Below are 19,434 nucleotides of genomic sequence, written 5' to 3'. Positions count from 1 at the left end.
CACAAAGCTGAGCTCCCTCAGAACTGCAGGACCTTCATAAGGGAGCAGCTGAGGAAGTGTCTTTGAGGAGGAGGAGAATGGAAAGGAGGATGTCTCAGTTGTACTTAGAGAAGAAATGTGTGCAAGATGGGGGTAAATGCAAAGTTTCATTGAAAAACGTCACCTTGACAAGGCTGTAGCAAACTGTGGTATGAACCAGTTGAATGACAACATTTCCTCATTTTAGAAACATTTTAAAATGCAGGCAAAAACAACAGATTATAGGACAGGTTTTTATTGAGACAAAAACTCATGTAGTCTCCAAAAGAAAGTAGAGGAAGACAGAAAGGAGAAGACATTTTCATGGAATGGGATTCCTTCTTCTCAATGCTACATCTCTCCTCCACTTCACTTTCCTCGCCACCTTTCACTTAAACCATCAACTCCAAGTACAGATGAGAATAGATTTGCATTTAATTAATCTATTTGGGTTTGGGGGTTTGTATTTCTGCATGCTAAGGTTGGAGACTTAAAGTTAAATTTAGTCAGAGTGCTTGGGGGCCGGGTCAGGAATGGATTAATTAACTTTACACTATTCCTTATGGGAAAACTAGTTCAGTACTCAAATAAATTAGCATTCAGCCAGCTTCCTAGAACTAATTAAGTTGGAATAACCAAGGTACCGCGGAACCTGTAATAGACCAGGCTTTAAAGATAATAGTCTTCTTGCCTTTTTATTTGATCGTAAATGAGAGGAGATTATCACTGGTGTAACACTGTAAAATGATTTAGGTGACTGAGCAGAGACTATAATTCACCCCATTCCTGCCTCAGCAGAAACGTGATTGTCGTCTTTGGTGTTTTGTGCCCATGCTTTGTCTTTGCCTCCTGAGATATGTATGTCCAATGTGGCATTATATGATAAAATAACCTTGTTTCATGTTAGAGCTGTGAAACCCAACTTTGCTTGGCGTGATTGTCTGTGCTGCACTTGGAAACTGAACATTTTTCTGTGTGAATTTCCTTCAGATGGTGGTTGTTTGCTAATCTTTCTTGTTGGAATTCATGAAGATGCTGTACATAGAAGCTGACAGAATTACTTCTTGGAAGGTATTTCATGTTTTTGCTTAATGCAAATGCAGGAAGTGAGGGAATTGTAGGCAGTTTTACATATTCTCACAATCAGTATTATTTTGTTGTGTAGTACATATTTTATATCTTTTGTGTGAAATTTGTGGGATCTATATAAGCCTTAGCCTCTGCGTCGGTTAGTATAGGGTAGAATAATGGTTTTTAACCTTTTTGATACCATGGCTTACTCCTGGCATTACAAGTAATCTGGCCTCCAGCAATTTTGATTTAGAATAGGATTTTAATAACTAAATAATCCAAATGCAGTACCTGTATGTGTCTTTTAGTTGCTAAAGAGAACCAAATGTGTTTAGCGAAGTATTCTTCTGTGATGTACGTTAATGAATTGCGTTCTTGAAAACTGATGGGTATTGCAGTCAACTGAAAAATTCTTGAGATATTGATGAAGCAAAATGGTAATGAGGCTGCTTTCACTTGATTGTAATCTTACTCTAATTAGACCTCATGTACTTGAAGCATTGCCTTTAAAACCAGGTCCAAAAGACAAGTACTAACAAATAAGATATACTGAAGTATTTTAATATTAGGTTAGGCGATAGCATCTGCTTATTTTTGGTAAGCATATTAATTCATGGGACTGTTGTGGTAACTGTATTTTAATTACCGGGGGTCCCTTGGAGTAAGAAAAAATAAATACTGCACATTTTTCCTTTATATTTACAAGTACTTTGTAAAACTACTCTCTTAATGCATCACTAACATCCGCACACATGCACCTAATACAACTACAACACTAAACTTAATCGAGAACATTACACTTTAAAAGTCTAAAAGGTAATAAAGTAAATACTGTTGCCTACAACAACGAAACCTTTACAAAATGAACAAATACCATCTGTCATTGTTTAAAAAAAAAAAAGAAAGAATAGGTAACTGATAACGATTGTAATCTCTATTCACTGTACTTTTCTTTATAATATGTCAGAAATTTTCTGCTGCGTCAAGACTAATCATGCTCTTGTAATCTTAATGGGAAATCATTGCAGCACTACAGTACACACATTTTAAGCACATCTCAACCACCTCAGACATACAGACCGAGGAGCGACAGAAAATAAAGTACTTGTACACAGTCCTCGGGTAACAGAATCTGAAAATGCGTAATGTGCATCTAAATGGTTTCACATGAGTACGGTTGTTCAAAAGACCTCATCATAACAGGTGAACATTTAATCACTGAATCCTTCAGTCAGTCTATATACTACAGGCTGTACACACTCCTAACAATTGGCTTCAAGCCATTTGTTCTACACATTTATTCTTCAGTGAACTGCATAGCGTTTATACAGGGCAAAATTAACAAATAAACTCCATCTTCTCAACTTCTGAATGGATCTTACCAAGGTTCTCTGTCACTGACAGTATCTGATAATTTGCAGTAAATATGATTTAAATCCATGGATTTTTTGCACTTCTCCTGCTTGTGTTCATCCTTGCTGCTGGTCTGTTTACAACATATTACAAGCTATAACCTTGGATATCAAATTTGAAAATGGAGAGCTTAAATAAGGTGTTGGTTTCCCCGTGTGGTTTTCAAAGAACTGACAAAGAATACAGAATTAATGGAAAACAATAATGGAAAGAAAAACATACAAACAAAAAGTTGAAAATTTTCATGGGACAGTTGTGTACAAGCTACAGTGCAAGTCTTTCATACCTCCAAATGGTTTCTAGATTTGTTTCAGTTGGAAGAAATGTAGAATAGCCAGACTTATAAAATACATAGAACTGCAAGGCAAAGTGTTCTCTAAGAAGGTTTCTTGTCTTTAGAATATTACTTAAACTTGGGCAAACTCCTGCACAGAAACTATGTGGACATCTTAAAAGACCAATTCTTTTGCAAGAATTAATCTTGTGTTTAGGGTCTGGATTTTCTTCCAGCCTATTTTCCACCATACTGCTATTCACCAATCTTCGCAGTTGCTTGTAATCTTTCATTAAGTATTCTTTCTAAGCCATCAACAGATGTTCTGTTGGCCTGATTCTTCTATAATGACCGCACTTTAAATATCTCCATATAATTAAAAACATACCATCAGATGTTCTTCCCAGTCGTTAGACATACTTCTCCTCCCCTTCAGATCAAGTACCTTCAGCATATCAATTTACACCTTGGTACTTTGCCATTCCTCATTTTACTCATAACCTTTGCTTCTATAGCTTGTCTCCCCACCCCCAGCCCCTCATCCCTCCCCACCTTCCCAGTCTCCCCTCTTTCATTTTTGTGTTTAAAAGATATTTGTAATAATCTGACCATCTTCAATAAGGAATTAGCCCGAGGTGTATCCTTATAAAAGACTTAAGGGTTTGTATTCTATACAGATGCAAATTGATTTGAATTTGCAATTTTTTTCATTTTCATCTGTTTGATTTTAACATTTCCTGTTTTGTTTATTCATATTTTTATAATTAAGTTTTTTTGTTAGATGTAATTACAAATAAAGTGTGAATAATTATTACACTTAGAGTGGTGTGGAAAATCCTAGTGATATTTTTATTTGTTTAAAAGAATAGAAAAAAATCATTGTCTTATAGCTTCGTAATTCTTGTAAAAAAATTTTCAGGTTATCTATACTCATCTAAGTGTAACTTTTTATTTTCTGAAATGGGCAAATTTTTGAAAATTGATGACAATTATTTTTGATTCAGGGGACTTCTAAGCATGTCATCAGAGCTAGGTGTGGAACGACCCACTACTTTACCATTGGCTGACTCGCAGGAAGAAAGAAGAGTTCATTTTGGAAATGTGAGCAAATGTCTCATTACTGATGAGAGAAAACATGCTGCTGCTTTTGTAAGGTAAGTGTTTTCATGCCATGAGTGGCTGTTCAAGATTTTTTTTAAACTGATGTACTGTGCATGCTGAATGTCCATTCATTTTGCTTTGTACCACACTGATTCATTTAAAATTGTATACCATTTTATGTATCATCAAACTCACATTCTTGACTTGATATAAATATTAAAAAATTGTACGCAAATATTGCCAGGCTATTTGGCAAGAGTGAATCATCAATATGTGAAGTGCTAAATTATAAGAAACCTCCTTCTGTTTTTGCTGTTGCAACATAGGCTGCAGAAGTGAAGTCAAATGTACATAAGTAATAATTGAGGGTGGAAAAAGCATTAACCATGTGTGTGAAATATATGAATCAGGAAAGGATGCCCATTGGTAGTAGCTCAGCTGGGCAAAAGGCCTAAAACCTTTATCAGGACTGTAAAAAAAAGTACACCAAACAGAAAGGGACACCCAATATATTCACAGCAAGCAAGGGAGAGTTGCTTATAGGTTCTTAAATAGATGTAATCTGAAAAATATAGAAACTGTTGGAAAGGCTGCATCTGCTGACACAGGAATTTCTGCCACATTTTAAGCAGGATTGAAGAAAATTGTTGAATGAGGCTTCCTTATAAGCAAGATTTTAATTGTGACAAAATATAACTGCTTTGGAAAAAAAAATGCTGAATAGACCTGTACTGTATCCACAAAAGTGCAAAACAGGCAACAGAGTATCAAGTTTGGGAGGAAAGGTTAGCAGTTGTACAGTGCTAAGTGGTAATGCAGAGGACAGGATGATAAATTTTGGTATTGTTTTATGGGCAAAAATGCTTTCATTCTCAAAAACAAAAAGAGCCATCTTCCTTTTTTCAGGCAACACAAACTCCAAGCATTTATCATGCTAGTATTATTAACTGAGTAGCTCCACCAAAGCTCTACCCTTAGAGTAGAAAGTACATGGAGAAGGAAGGGTTACCATTGAAGGTTTATTCAGGCAATTTCACCACACAGCTGAACCTTACTGCTTCCGTGGCTTGACCAAGTTATCACTGTGTCGAGGCCTCTTACTGCAGGTATTCAAGATGATTCAAGCTGCAATTGATGCTGACCCTTTATCTCCAAGTCATGAACTGATGGAATCATTCATCTCTGCTGCTGTAGCAACTTTAATCAAAGGAATAATAGATGAATTATAGCTAGAAATGGTGAATGCATGCTGGAAGAATTTGGGGAAGGAAGCTGAACATGATTTTAAAGCCTCCCCAGCGATCAGGAAAGAGATAAAAGGTAATCTTGGCCACAAGAAAAGTTGGAGGCATGGGATTCAGCAACATTATAGCAGAAAATGTGGAAGATCTTAGTGACAGACTGTGAAGTTTTGAGAATGAGGCATTGGAATGCCTTTTTAGGTTATCTGCAGAGGGAGATGGGGATTAAGATGATACTGAAGATGAACTTGCAAAGTGGGTGTTTGAAAATTTGGGCTAAGTGTTTGATCTGGGAGTGTAAATGGTAGGGTAATACCTTATAATTCCATGGTGGAACTTAATAAAGTTACATGTATGATAACAAAAGCATGTACCTCTCCACCTTATATCTGATGAATTAAAAAGGCAAAAGCAAGAACTCCCTGTCATTATGATGTTAAAGGTAGATAACTAGTTTCCACTCTCAGCAATCCCCAGCCATCAAGTTCTGTTCCTGACATTATGTAACCATGATCATCAAAATCATCAAAATTCCTACATGGTTACTCCATTGCACCATTAATCAATGTACCATTATCATGGATTATTGCAGTAGCAATGAAATACTGAGAATTTTTTCAAAACATGCAGTTGTCTTAAGATAACTAACAAATAATATGACTAATTTCTTAGAGGCCCCATTGATACCATACATTTTGTTGTAAAAAGTATTACAGCATAGTATTTATTTTCATTGTTCATTTGCCTCAAGATTATAAAGAGTCATTTTACTTCATCACTACAGTATACATCATCATTAGGATTAGGCTGAAATGTAAATATTCTTCTCATTAGAAAGAAGAGAGAGAGAAGAAAACATGTTTTATGTTATAGTATGGCAATGCAGAATACAGTATTCTTCATATGCTTTACAGTATATGTATAGATGTATGTACAGTACACAAAGGTTTATGTACACACAAATCATGTTACATATAGGGTCTGCATATGATTGTTATTTTTGGTGTTTTTTGCTTTGTGCAGTAGGTTCTGGAATATAATTACTGTTATCACTGATTAGGTGTTACTTCTGTGCTACTGTGAGTTTACTGATTACAAAACACTAGTAGTGACAGTTTGCCATAAAACAATAATAATCCTCATCTTTACTCCATTACCTTTAATTCAGAAAGGAGCATGTAAATATAAGCTTGAGATAAATGAATCATTTTTTTTTTTTTTTTTTTTTTTTTTACAAAAGATACCATACTCATGAGTGTTTTGCTTACAAGTGTAATGAGTTAGACCGCAGTATGATAATTTGGTGCGGATTTACCAATTCAGAATAGGCCAGCTTCTGTTAATAAAAAGTTTGGTAGAAATTTATCAAGATACTTTCTAAATCTGTTATCGCAATTTTATTTTTAGAAATTTGTTTTGATCTATACTATATTTTAGAAACTTGTCCTATGACATTGATAAGTAATTTTTCTGTTTCCCTTTTTCCCCTAATAGGGATCCAGAGTCTCGACCTAAACGTTTAAGATCTGCAAGTTTTTCAGCGCCTGGTGAAGCCCGCCATGGAAATAAGAGGCGCAAGAGATATAGAGTTTTACCTTCAAAGTTTTTGCTTGGTGGTAATATTACGGATCCTTTGAATCTGGGTTCATTGGAGGACAGAGAAGAGGTGTCTCAGTAAGTACAGAAGTAGATAGTCTATTTTAACCATTGTGTTAATTTTTGTTATATTATAGATGCCTAAAATTTTTGATGCTGGTTCTGTCATTGTTTAGCTTTAAATCTGCTGATGCTATCAGGCCTATGCTAAGGCCATATCCTCAATTTTAATTTTTTATCTTAGCTTCAGCTTTACAAATAATTGAAGTTTTACACTGATAATATAGATGTAGCGGATGCTATTGACCTCCTTTTAGAGTGTGTAAAGGAAATGAAGAAAAGTGCCCTTTTTTTTATGTTTGGGACTTATTACCCTTTCACTGTGCAGGACTGATCTCATTCATGAAAAGGTCTCATTCATGACATGAGACTTACGTCGTCATTCATAGTTCTTTTGGCTCTAGTTAGGGAACCCATAATAGATATTGCATTTCCCCTGTCATTGTATGGAGCTTTTGTCTATATTCTAGTGGCAAATGGCAACACATGAAATTCCAGCTTACTGGATAATTTCAGGACAAGGGAACAGGCAAGAGGGACAGTTTCCTGCAGTAACCGTCAAAATGCTGTGGAAAAAGGTGGTTTTTCTCTGTGATGAAGAAGTATAGAAATTTTTCATGTGGAAATGCTAATGATAGTAAAGGATCTGAACTATCAGATAGTTCTAATATTGACAGTAGTTAATATGTGATATTTTTATATTGTAGATATAGTCAATCCTACCCAAGAAAAATTGTTTTAATATCAGGTTTTATCAGATTTGATCATGACTCAGAGGAAATGACAGAGGAGGAAGTAGAATTGCCAAGCACCAGAGGTGGTGTGAGCAAACAAAGAAAACGTGATAAAGTATGTGAGTGGAAGACCACTGAAGATTCAGCGAGAGAAGGTGAGCAGAGAGCATGCAGGTGCTCCCTCACCCGCTTCTTGCTCTTCAAGAGAGTGGCCCAGGGGTCCCGCAGCAGTGACCTGGCCCAGTCACTCGGGCAAGGTAAGAGGAGGTCCCCTTCTCAGTCTTCTTCTCTAGTAGAAGCGTCAGCTTCTAAGATGATTGGAGCAAGTGCGTGGGACAGCTCTTGCCCACGTTCGCATGGGTGGGACCTCTCCCCGACCAATGTGAACATGGTCACCGTGGTTTGACGATCACCCATGGCCTCACTTACATGCCAGGACTTCAGTCCTTGGCAGGCTGGGTAAGGGTGTGGGAGATGGGAGCCGGAGAGGTCTGGTGAGTGTCCCTCTCCCGCAGAGGGATCAACTCGGGAGGACTGTGTCCTGTGCCCCAAGACACGGACAACCCTGAATTGCAGAGGCTTTTTGTGGAGATCATTAGAATGATATGTTGTTTTAATGATCTCGAGGAAGGAACATTAACTTTTCTTGCACCATGCTAGTGCCATTGAGTCTTTGGGAACCCAAAGGGAATCCTGTCATGGTCTAGGTTTTGATCCAGGTGAAAGCTCTTGGTTCCGGGCAAGAGGATTCTCCCTGGTCCAGCTGTTCATGCAAGGCACTTCCTCTGCCTCTAGCTCACCAGAGGAAATATGTTCTCTTGGAGAGCTCGTTGCCATTGAAGCAGGTTGACCCAGACCTAATTCATCCAGTTTCCCAGTCTGTCACTAGTGCATCTCAGTGCAGAGGGAGTTTCCCATTCTCAGGTAGAGGCATTGGCACTGGAAGTGACTGTCATGGCAGCATTCCAATCAGTCTTGTAGATCGATCTTTGGGTCCTGTTATTGGCCAAGATCCCTTCTTCGGGCTCCTGTACACCCGAGGAGAATGCAGCCTTCAAGAGACTGTTACTGTTGGAGGTCGGGCTATTATCTACGTTACTGTTGGAGGTCGGGCTATTATCTACCTCATCTGCCAGACAGCAAACCTGTGTGGGTGGCGGGGCGTGCTGTGCAAACTGTTAGTTTGTTGGTTTCCGTCGTCTTTGACACTGTGAAAAGGACAGTTCTGAATCCTTCTCCCTCTTTGCTAGAGGGACAGGGAGGTTGCTGTAGACAGGCTTTGAAACAACAATTTGTTCACCAAGCAGTGGCTAAGGCCTTCAGGTCTTCGCGTGACACTGCGGCCCTACCCTCAGGTCAGGCTGGCCCTTCCTCTTCAGTCAGAGAAAGTCCCAGGCTCCCTTAGCCCCTTGTAGAGGTACCAAGGCTGCATCTATCCCGCTAGGGTAAGGTGCATAGCTGCACTCCTTTCAGCCCTCCTCCCATTTCAGGGAGGGGACGGGAAGAAGAAGGCCCAGCTTGCTTTTGATGGGAGGTGGTGCCTGTCAAGCCATTGGGGAACTGGCAGTGGCATGGAGTGGAGGCCTGGGTAGCGGATGCCCGTCAGGTAGGGTATTGACTACCCTTCGAGTCTTCATCATCCCTCACTGTTGATCCAATCCAGTTCCAAATTTTCGTTCCTGGCTCGCAGAAGGACCTCGGCCTGCGGGAAGAGGTGAATGCAGTGTTCCTGGAAGATCCTAGAAGGAAATGGTCCGTTCCATTCTTGATTCCATCAGAGGGCGACTTCATTCTTTTTGGTGGGTTTGAGGGATGTGTACTGTATGTTCAATACCTACCTATCGGTCCACCTATAAGTACCTCCTCTATACTCTCGGGGGGATGGTGTTCTAGTTCAGGGCGCTTATTTCGAACTCAATGATTCCAAAAGTGCTCACTTGGTGTTCATTTTGATCTTGGCTGGAGCTCATTTGCACAGGTTTGTTTGCAGAAGTACCTGGGTGATTGACTGGTCCTGGCGAGCTCATCGCTGCAGTTGCCAGGACAGAGACTAGCGTCTCGAATTTTTGTTACACTCAAGCAGGCAGTGTTGTCTGGACATAGTAGACCAGACCGCAGCAGCGAGGGTCTTCCCTTTGGATTCTCATATCAGCAGGTTCAGAGAGGTAGCACAGGGTTGGTTTCCAGTGAGGGACTCTCCTTTCTCTCCTGTTCCTCTGTCGGAGGAAGCGAGGAGAGATCTAGCTTGGTGGTTAGGCAACAGGAGCCTCTTCTTAGGGGTGCTGTTGAGCACTCCCCCTCCCAAGGTGCTTCAGTTTTTTGGATGTATCTACTAAGGGATGGGCCACACACCTGTAAGAATTGTTGGTTTCAGGTGTGCGTGGGACCAGAATAACAGACACCATGCCAGAGTTTCAGGGACTGAGTGATGGGCGCTCCATGGGTTGATTGACTCGGTGAGTGACAACATCTACGGTAGTGGCATACATCATGTGTAAGGGGAACTGGGTGTCCCTTCCAGCTGTTAAGGCGACAGTTCAGGTACACAATTGGGCAAGCACACCTCGATGGAGCTGTCGCAGGCACGCCAGAAGAGACTCTTCAGGTTAAGTGTCCAACTCAAGCACACTTGAGCTGGCCTTGAATTTGTAACTAAGACTCAGAACTGTGAGGCTAATGCCGGATTCGAGTCCTTTTCGATCCCTTCCTGAAAGGATGTTGTAGTTATGATTGGGACGAGACGCTGCTTTGTCCAGTTAAAGTTGCTCGCACCACGCCAAGAGAACTCGCACCTGAGTGTCAACACTTCTTCATGAGTACCGACTCGGCCAAGGAAAAGGTGTTCTAGAGCAATCTCTTTCGATCTTTGTGAGACAGCAACATGCTTATGCTTCGTCTAATAAAGTAGACGAGAGTTCAGTCCGGATGAGAAATCACGAAGGTAGGGACATTGCCCCGTCCTTTGCATTCCAGAAGAACCTGTTGGTTCAGCAGATAATACAAGAGGTACGCACATGCCAGATCTATTATTTCACTTATGCTACCTTTGGGATGTTGTCCAAGTCCTTGGACACATTTTTCCTTGGAGCTTGTGGTGGCTGCCTAACAAGTTGTGTGGATCATCTGGCTCCCCTAGGGGACAGGTGCATCTTGTTTAAGGTGTTCAGTAAACAAGAGAGAATACTGGTCTCCTACCTTTTCTCTTTTACCTGTCTCACTTACAACAGACAAGCAGGTAGCGAGCCATCAGGTGCTGGATGGATGAGTTTTCCAGATGACTACACAATGGGGACATCCTGTCCTTCATTTTGGTATATGGATTGGATGCTTGTCCCCCCCTCTCTAGATAAGGCAAGAGAAGGATAGACAGTGAAAAAAACCATTGGTTTTATTAGCAAGTTTTATTGTCTCCAGCACTTTTGGGTTCCTCCAAGCCTCATTCAAAAGTAATGACGCAATATATTACTTTGAGCACAGAAGTCTAACAGTTGCTACATCCCATATGTCCAACAAGCTAGAAGTGAGGAATTCCTTATTCACCTCTTCCAGACCAGGAAGGTATTCCTGGGTGGGTAGAACCAACCAGTCTGTTCAGAGATTTGCCCAGACTAACCCTCCTATGGGTAAGTCTCCTATGTGATGAATGAAGATTTGTACTTATGTAGAAACAAACAAATTCTTAAAGTGATTTGTATTTTTCCTAACACCCCTCATTCTGGTACCTGGGCCGAAAAGCAAAGTGAGACCTTGTCTGAAGTTAGATGGCATTCAGCTCACTCACAAGTTAAATCTTATGCTGGTTTTGTATGTTAGGAAAAATATATTATTTTAAAAATTTGCTCTCTATCCCAATTGCTAGGGCTCTTATAGTAAGTATGTGAATAAAACCAACTGATTTACTCACATTACTTCTGATCTGTGTGGGATTGGCACTTTTTATGTTGAATGTTTAAATGACAAAATATTGTTGCAGAATTTTTTTATGTGAGTAATATGTGAACAGTTTTTACTTTGCTGAAAGTCTTTTATTGGCAAGTGCTGCTAATTACTTTTTCATAAAATATTAATGGAAAATTGAAGTCATTCTTTACCAATGAACATGACATGGGGTGAATAAAGGGACTAATTTTAAATTAGTTTTACTTTGTGTTGAATTTTATTTGATTTATTTGCTTCATTATTGTATACAAACATCTGGTTAAATTTTTTCAGACTTGGTCCCTGTGAGGGGGTGATACTCATCAGTGCACCTCATGGTGCACTGTAGAATACTTCAGGTTACTGCACCCATCATTCCTTTTACTGTACCTCTTCATTTTCTCTTGCTTCAGCTTACTTTCACCTCTCTAACCACCACTGTTTCCTGGGTGGAACTGTGAGTTTTCTCCTGTTGCACCTTTTAAAACCTTTACCTCAATTCCCTTCCAGCGCTTGGTCTTTGGCCTAAATTTTATATTCCATTCCATACAGACTTGGCCTTGTGGAAGCTGGTTCAGGAGCCATAAACAAGAAATCAGATGCTGTTAGAGTTATTATCCCACCAAATATCAATGATCCTCTCAATTTGGATGTTTCTTCTGAGAACGAAGATTCTCTGAGTGTAGCCCTTCTGAGGCAAATGAGAAGACGGAGAAGAAGCAGGGTATGTGTTTTGTTTTCCTTAATTTTATATCCATTGATTTTTTTTACTTGATAAAGAGAATTGCTTGTAAAAGTGCTGTTTTCTAAGTGAAAAGCAACAGGACAGTCAGCTCCATGAATTTTTGAAATTAGATGCGAGTGGTTAAGAAATTTTGTTAATTGAAAGCCAACATCAGAAGCACCAAAAACCTAGTAACCAGAAAGGGGAATCTGGAAGAATTTCAAATCCCATCTTGTTAGGAGGAGATATTTTTCAGAAAAAGACAGTCATACACTACTATTTTTGGGCTTAATTTTTTGACAGAAAGATTGCCATTTCCGGTTTATATGATTTACCCTCAAAGCTATAACAACTCTTAGGTCTGTTCCAGTATATTGATTTGACTGAAAGGGTAGAAATGTTTATTGCTTAAACAGATGGCAAAAGAAGAGCTCATTTCTTGTATTATTACCCCTTGTCCTCATTATGTCCATGCATTTATTCTTGACTTGGAATGGGAGCATATGATAAAGTAATTATGTAAGGTATCATGTTATGTTTATTTGTTTTGTTTTAATCAAGCAGACGCTGCAGTGGAAAAGCGCATGAATGAATGTTGCCATATGCTCATTCTTTTCTCATCACTGTCTGTAATTTTACAATACATTCACTTTCCCTCCTTTTATTTGTAACAGGATGACAGTATTGTTTTAATAATGAATAGGGTGAAGATGAGCTTATTTAAGGCCTTCTGGCCACTACCTTATCCTAGGTCCTGGTCTTCACATGTTCAAAGCACTTTATCATCCATGCCTTATTATATGCATAGTATATTTCATTATACTGTGCTGTAAGGTGTTAAAAAATTTCTATAACTTTGATTGCTTATTTCTTCTCAAGCTTAAAACTTTACTTCTGTTGTTATTTTTCCTGTCTCCTTTTAATTCTGTTCTATGATTTTGCTTTGTCTTGTGTGTAATTATCTTTGTTTCTTATATTGGATTATTTGACACTGAGTATTTAAAATGTTTTTCAAGACCCTAATTATTACAACTTACTTTTGTAGAAAAGAAAAAGGCGTTTATCTGAACCAAGTGGAGATGAGTATGAACCCACCCATGGAGAACTCTTTGTTAGGTGTCAGAGTTTACAGGAAGAACGGCAACTAATTACTCCCGTTCTAGAAGAAGGAATAGCAAAGACCTCTCAAGAAACATTGAAACCTTTAACTGTAAATACCGAATTACCTCCACCAAGTGGAAGTGAAGAGGATCTGAGGTGAGTGTTTCTGGTTTTTGTAAATGTCTTGTGGACAGTTATGTTAGGGATTGTGCACTACTGTACAATAGTTGAAAATGTAGCTTTGTTTCAGTTAAACATATAGTTATCATATGAAATATATTAAAGTACTGAAGTTTTGTTTAAATTAAATATATGGTTATCAGATGCCTTGAATAATAAAAATGCATGCTTACAGTATAGCATGCATTGAAAACCCCATTGCAGCCAGTACTAATATTATATAGAGTATCCATAATCCCCAGCTACTTTTCATTTGTTAATGTAATGTCTACTTATCCAGCTGCCCAACATCTTTAGTTTTACATTATAACTATTTCGATTAATTAGCAACAAAACCCTCTGATACTTTTAAAATGTAACTTGGCCTCATTAAACTCATCATCATCATTGTGCTTGGCTTGACAGTCTAAATTTCATAAAATCAGATCAGTCTTCATCAGTACTGCCAATGCTGCCACTGCATCTTCTGCAAAGCTCTCCTTATCTCCAGCCCCACTCATAGTACTCACCAATTTAGATCTGGGCCTTCCAAATCTGTTGGTGTCCATGGAATCCTAGTTTACACTATCACATATATTTTCCCTGAGGTTATGATAAGGACATATCCAAGCCATCTCTATCTCCCTCTCATAATTATCTTACGGAGACAGATTCTGTAATTTCCACTCTTTTCTATCCTGTGTGCCTTCTTTGTGAACTCCCATCATATTGAGGTCTTCATCTGTCCCCATTCTCCATGATTTCCTGGGTCTTTTTGTACTCTGGCCATGAAACGTAACATTCTGTGGCACACCTTTTCATTATCTCCATTTTCCTGTCAGTGCCCATTTTCCTGCTGTATTGTATGTATCTTAAGTATCCATCATGAATCTTCACTATTTACTAAAGAGATATTTTTATTTCTATTCCCATATAGCTATCTCCATTTCATCATGATGCAGCTACTCATTCTTACTGCTCTTTCTAATTCGGTTTCACATTACAGTGTGTCCCCAAGATAACAGAAATGTGCTACCTCATGTAAAACTTGGCCAACTATCACCGTATGATTCTCAGCTTCCCTCTGTTTTCCATTTACTCTAGTAAAGCATTTCGGGCATAAAAAATCTCTACTCCATTTATATTTTTTTTTAATCTTGAACACCTCTTTTGACACTATCTGTTACATTGAATACATTCTCCAGAGTTCATTCTATACCTTTCCCACCACAACCACTTGCCTCCATGTATTTGGTTGTTTGCTTCCTTTCCAGTCACCATAAGCTTTGCTTTGCTGTGCTTATGTTGATTTTCAGTCCTTTTCTTTCCATCCCACTCTTCCACAGTTCCACTAATCATTTACATTTGGACCCTTTCAATCTTGAAAATCTTTTAAGTTTTTAAATTTTTTTTTTTTTTTAGCCGCTAAGCAGTACATCTCTTCACACATTCCATATTTAAACATGTGTGTGTTATTGTGTACTCTGTACATTGTATTAAGTCCATTTTCTTCTCATTGCATTAATTCTGCTTTCTTCTCATGATAACTCCTTTTTATTTTTTATTTGTGAGCACTGTATTTAATAACCCCTTGTGATTATTAAATCTTCTAGAATTAGCTTCTTTTATTACTATTAAAAACTAATTTCTTTAGGTCACAGAGTCATATTTCTGAGCTGCTTTGGGATTGGGTGAAGGATTTCTTTTTAAATAAGGCTTGAAAATTGTGGCGAGATAAACAAAGAAATGGGACTACTAAGTTTGAAGAGACAGAAGGGGTTGAATGAAAAGTAAATGATAGGCATAAATTAATGTGTCTGGAGCTCAAGGGGTACATCAAAGAACCTTTAATATCATGTACTCTGAGCTACACAAGGCACATAGTAAAAGTTGTGCCTGTCCGTAGGAAGTAAAAGTTGTGCCTGTCCGTAGGAAGTAAAAGTTGTGCCTGTCTGTAGGAAGTAAAAGTTGTGCCTGTCCGTAGGAAGTAAAAGTTGTGCCTGTCCGTAGGAAGTAAAAGTTGTGCCTGTCTGTAGGAAGTAAAAGTTGTGCCTGTCTGTAGGAAGTAAAAGTTGTGCCTGTCTGTAGGAAGTAAAAGTTGTTCCTGTCCGTAGGGTCCCACATCAGTGGAAACTAGTATGAAAAATTGAAAGTAGAGATATGGTTTGGGTAAACTAAACCAAAAGAAATAAAAAAAAAATAAATAGCATGTGACTTGTGCATAAATCAATAAAATGAATTCTTTTAAGGGTGTTATTCAGTTTTTCGTGTATTATTTTACAGAGAGTCTGGAGGGCCAGTAACTCCAGTTGGAACCAAACCTTCAACAAGTGGAGGATTTCAGAGACCTGCATTTAAGAAGCAACGCAATAAATCTGATAATAAAATTGTTAGCTTAAATCATCCCAACCCTGGTGTTGAAACGTAAGTTGGCCATCAAGCCATTCAAGACAGTATTTAGAGAAGCCGCATTTGAGCCAACAAAATTTAAAGTTGCCAAAGAAATTTAACCCCAAAAATGAATTGTTTCAATATGGTAATTACAATAAATATTACGGTTATCGAAATCCTGACATGTCTCCCGATTTACGTCTGAATTATTTGAAACCTGAGTGGTTTGACGGGAAGCAAGTGCTTGATGTTGGGTGCAACATTGGTCATGTTACATTGACAATTGCTCGTGACTTTAATCCGAAGAGAGTTGTTGGTATTGACATTGACAAAAAACTTGTTAATATTGCTCAGAAAAATATAAAGCATTATCTTAGACAAGGTGACCCCAAAGAAGCAGATTATCCTAAATCAATGCGATTATTGTATGGTCCTCTGAAGCCATCTGCAACAGTGGATGAAGCCCGCTGTTTTCCTCACAATATCAAATTTGTTCATGTAAGTATATTTAATTTTATATGTCTCGTCAGTATAGACTGTTAGCATTTTAGCTTGTTATTAATATTTCAGTTACTGAATTGTAGGGATTTGTTATTGCTTACAGTTAAAGTGTTTTAAGAACAAAATTATTGCGAGTGATGCGTTTATGTTAGCTGAAATTGGAAATGTTTGTACACTGAGAAAAATTTTTTTATGAAAATAAGAAATTTGTCAGTTTTTTGTTGCACTGTGAGAAAGTACAACAAATTTCCTTTTCAGTGGTACATTACGTTTGCTGAAATCTAAGATGCATGGGTTTATAGGATGCACCCATATTTTGGGGAGCATATTCTGGAAAAATTGAGAATAACATTCACTTATATTTTCCTTCTCTCTACAAGTCATTTTGAAGTTTATTGCTTTCAAACTGTAGAACCTATGCTATGGGTTTGCCTTTCACAAAATTTGGATGTTTCTAATGGGTTTGCCCAGTATTTTGGTTAGCATAAGCTGAGCTTATTATCTCTTCTCTTTCTTGGTGTTCTTATATGAGCCTGTAATTTTAAGCCTGTTAGATACATTACAACATAATTGTTATATGTACATATATGGTGTTGCATTTAAACATTTCATTACAACATAAAAAATATATAATAGGCACATGAACTATCACAATTGTACAAGCAAACAAATTTAATCATATGAATGTCTGCCTGGCTAGTATAAAAAATCTCTGTCCCTCCCCCTCACTTACAAGGCTGTGTGACACTCTGGCATCCCCATACAATATATAAAGCTAACTGAATCATCTGTGAACAGAGTACTGGAGATGTAAAGTTAGTGTTGATAAGGTCTTGTCAAGCAAATTCACATTAAAGAGAAGGGAATGGTATTTCAGCTTTACTGTTTGCTGCTTTTTTTGATTTTATGTTGATAAGAGTGGTCAGAGATGGTTGGGAAGGTTTAGATCGGAGTAACCAAAATTTGACAAACTTAGAATCTGCAAATGTACACAATGTATTTTGATAAATGCATCATATATCTAGAGAGATGGAACTCAAAATAAATCTGAGATAAACAGCAGTAATGTGGACAGAGTATGCACAAATGAATGAAAATTAATAATACTAGATGGAAAAAGGATTAGCAAGGTTGAATCTTGCATATATTTAGAATCAATGATATCTAGTACAGGTTCTCTCTAAGTGTGAATTTATTGTCAGAAGTTGGGCAGCCTGCATAAAATGGCCATATAGGAACACTGAGCTGGTTTTGAGGATATGGGTAAATATTGCTCAGGAGATAGAAATCTGTAGGGAGAAGCAGTAGTAGAATTCTGTCAAAGCCAAGGATTATGGTATACTTGAAAAACCCCAGAGAGAAGTTGGTCATGTACTAGAATGAAACTGAAACAGATTGGATTATTTGTAATGAACAATATGTACTGCATCAAAGAAAGTGATTGTGCTGTTGGACTGGATGAAGTATTTTTAAGATGACATAACTGCTGCTAGCTAAATTAAAAGTGAGGGATAGAAGGTGAAAAATAGCCCAGAGATAGTAATGTTATGGAAGCAGAATTTTGAAAACTTGAATAAAAAAGAGGAACATGATCGGGGCAATGTTTATATATCAAAGAAACTGACAGACAATGGGTGAAGAGGTTAAAAGGGTCCATGGGAAGATGAATAAAGGAAAAGGCCAAGAACCATTTGGAATAACAAGGGACTAAATAAAAGCAGCAGGAGAGTCAGTCATCCATGAACTTTCTATATTATTTAAGAACCTAATGAAGGAAGAGCAAGACCAGATGAGATGGACAATTATCTCGCTGTAATGGAGATAAACGGAAAGGGGATGTGAGTTTGGTTACATGTAAAGATCAACAACAGAAACATTTTTTATAATAAGGGCATATAGATCAACAACAAAATCAATTTTTATAATGAGGCAACTACAGGAAAAATAGTGATTATGCTAAGCATTTGTAGATCTTGAGAAGATCTGTCACATATTACTTAGACAGTCAACTGGGCATTTTGAAGGTAACAGGTACCAGAAAGACTCATTAAGGTATTGGTACTATTCTTCTGCAACTTTAGATTTAGTTTGAAAACAGTGGCAGGTGCTTCAGAAAAGTTTGACAAAAATGTAGGTATTCAGCAATGAGCCTTTTGCTGTTTATCATGGTAGTGAGAGAAGTGTAAAGGAGCTCAATTATGCAGATGGTAAAGGGTGTTTGGACTGTAGGAAAAATAGATATCCGATAAAGAAGGTTAAGGACAACTCAAGTCTTAATTACTAACTAAGCAACCACGGTTTGGACACCTGTGATCAGCTGAGCCATTCAAGGCTGTCTCTTCATAACAGAGAAAATTTAGCCTGTGAAAATTTATTAATAAGAGACTTAATGACTATTAAGTCAAGAACTATTGAAGAATGCTTTCAAGTTGAAGATATTTGTATGGGCATACAGGTCAATTATTGAGCTTATTGTGCACCAGATATGATGTTCAAGAGGAATAAATAGCTTTCTCAAATAGTTAATGCTGTACGTTTAAGCTTTGTTGTAATTTGGTCTTGTTACAACTATGGGGTGATATTCATCACTTCATGAGAAAATTGTCAGTGGGACCTACAGTAGAATGTAATCAAGTCATATCATCACCCACTTACATCCCACTTTTTGTACAGTAATCAGTTGTTACAAACTTTGATGGTCCCTTGCCACTTATTGTGGAATATTCTTCTTTTTTCACTAAAACTGTTCTAAAGAACTTATATCTCATGATCAATTTTGTAGATCACCAGTCAGATGAAGAGAGCTGGAGAACTAAGTATCACCACCTTGTAAGTAGCTATTGAGGCTAAGTGAAATATGTTCCATGTATGTGCGTCTGGAAACTTTGAAGTAGCTTTCATATTTCATAAGTACTGTACAGACATCCAAGTTTACTGGCAATTTCCTTCATCTGGCAGCTGTGATTGGCTTCTTCAATTTGTACCTCTTCCAGTTTGCCAATTTAACAACCAAAAAATTGATTAAGCTTCACACTAGTGTAGAAAGTCTCTGATGCAGGTGTTACTTTGCCTGTCTTTAGACTGGCTGTTCTGCTCTCCTTCCATCAACAGTAAGATAGAATTAAAATGAGA

General features: G+C 37.9%; 1 protein-coding gene across 1 annotated transcript in view; it reads left to right on the top strand.

Annotated features, from left to right (window-relative positions):
* LOC136835537 (7SK snRNA methylphosphate capping enzyme-like) overlaps positions 1-19,434 on the top strand; it is a 34,674-nt gene that overhangs the window by 8,753 nt on the left and 6,487 nt on the right. Inside the window, 6 exon segments of the mRNA XM_067099181.1 lie at positions 3,781-3,930; positions 6,613-6,792; positions 11,979-12,150; positions 13,196-13,407; positions 15,694-15,835; positions 15,838-16,299. Coding sequence (XP_066955282.1) covers positions 3,781-3,930; positions 6,613-6,792; positions 11,979-12,150; positions 13,196-13,407; positions 15,694-15,835; positions 15,838-16,299 — 1,318 coding nt within the window.

The sequence above is a fragment of the Macrobrachium rosenbergii genome, chromosome 55 (genome assembly GCF_040412425.1).
Source record: "Macrobrachium rosenbergii isolate ZJJX-2024 chromosome 55, ASM4041242v1, whole genome shotgun sequence".
Taxonomy (NCBI): domain Eukaryota; kingdom Metazoa; phylum Arthropoda; class Malacostraca; order Decapoda; family Palaemonidae; genus Macrobrachium; species Macrobrachium rosenbergii.
This window is presented reverse-complemented; position numbering and strand designations above follow the sequence as displayed.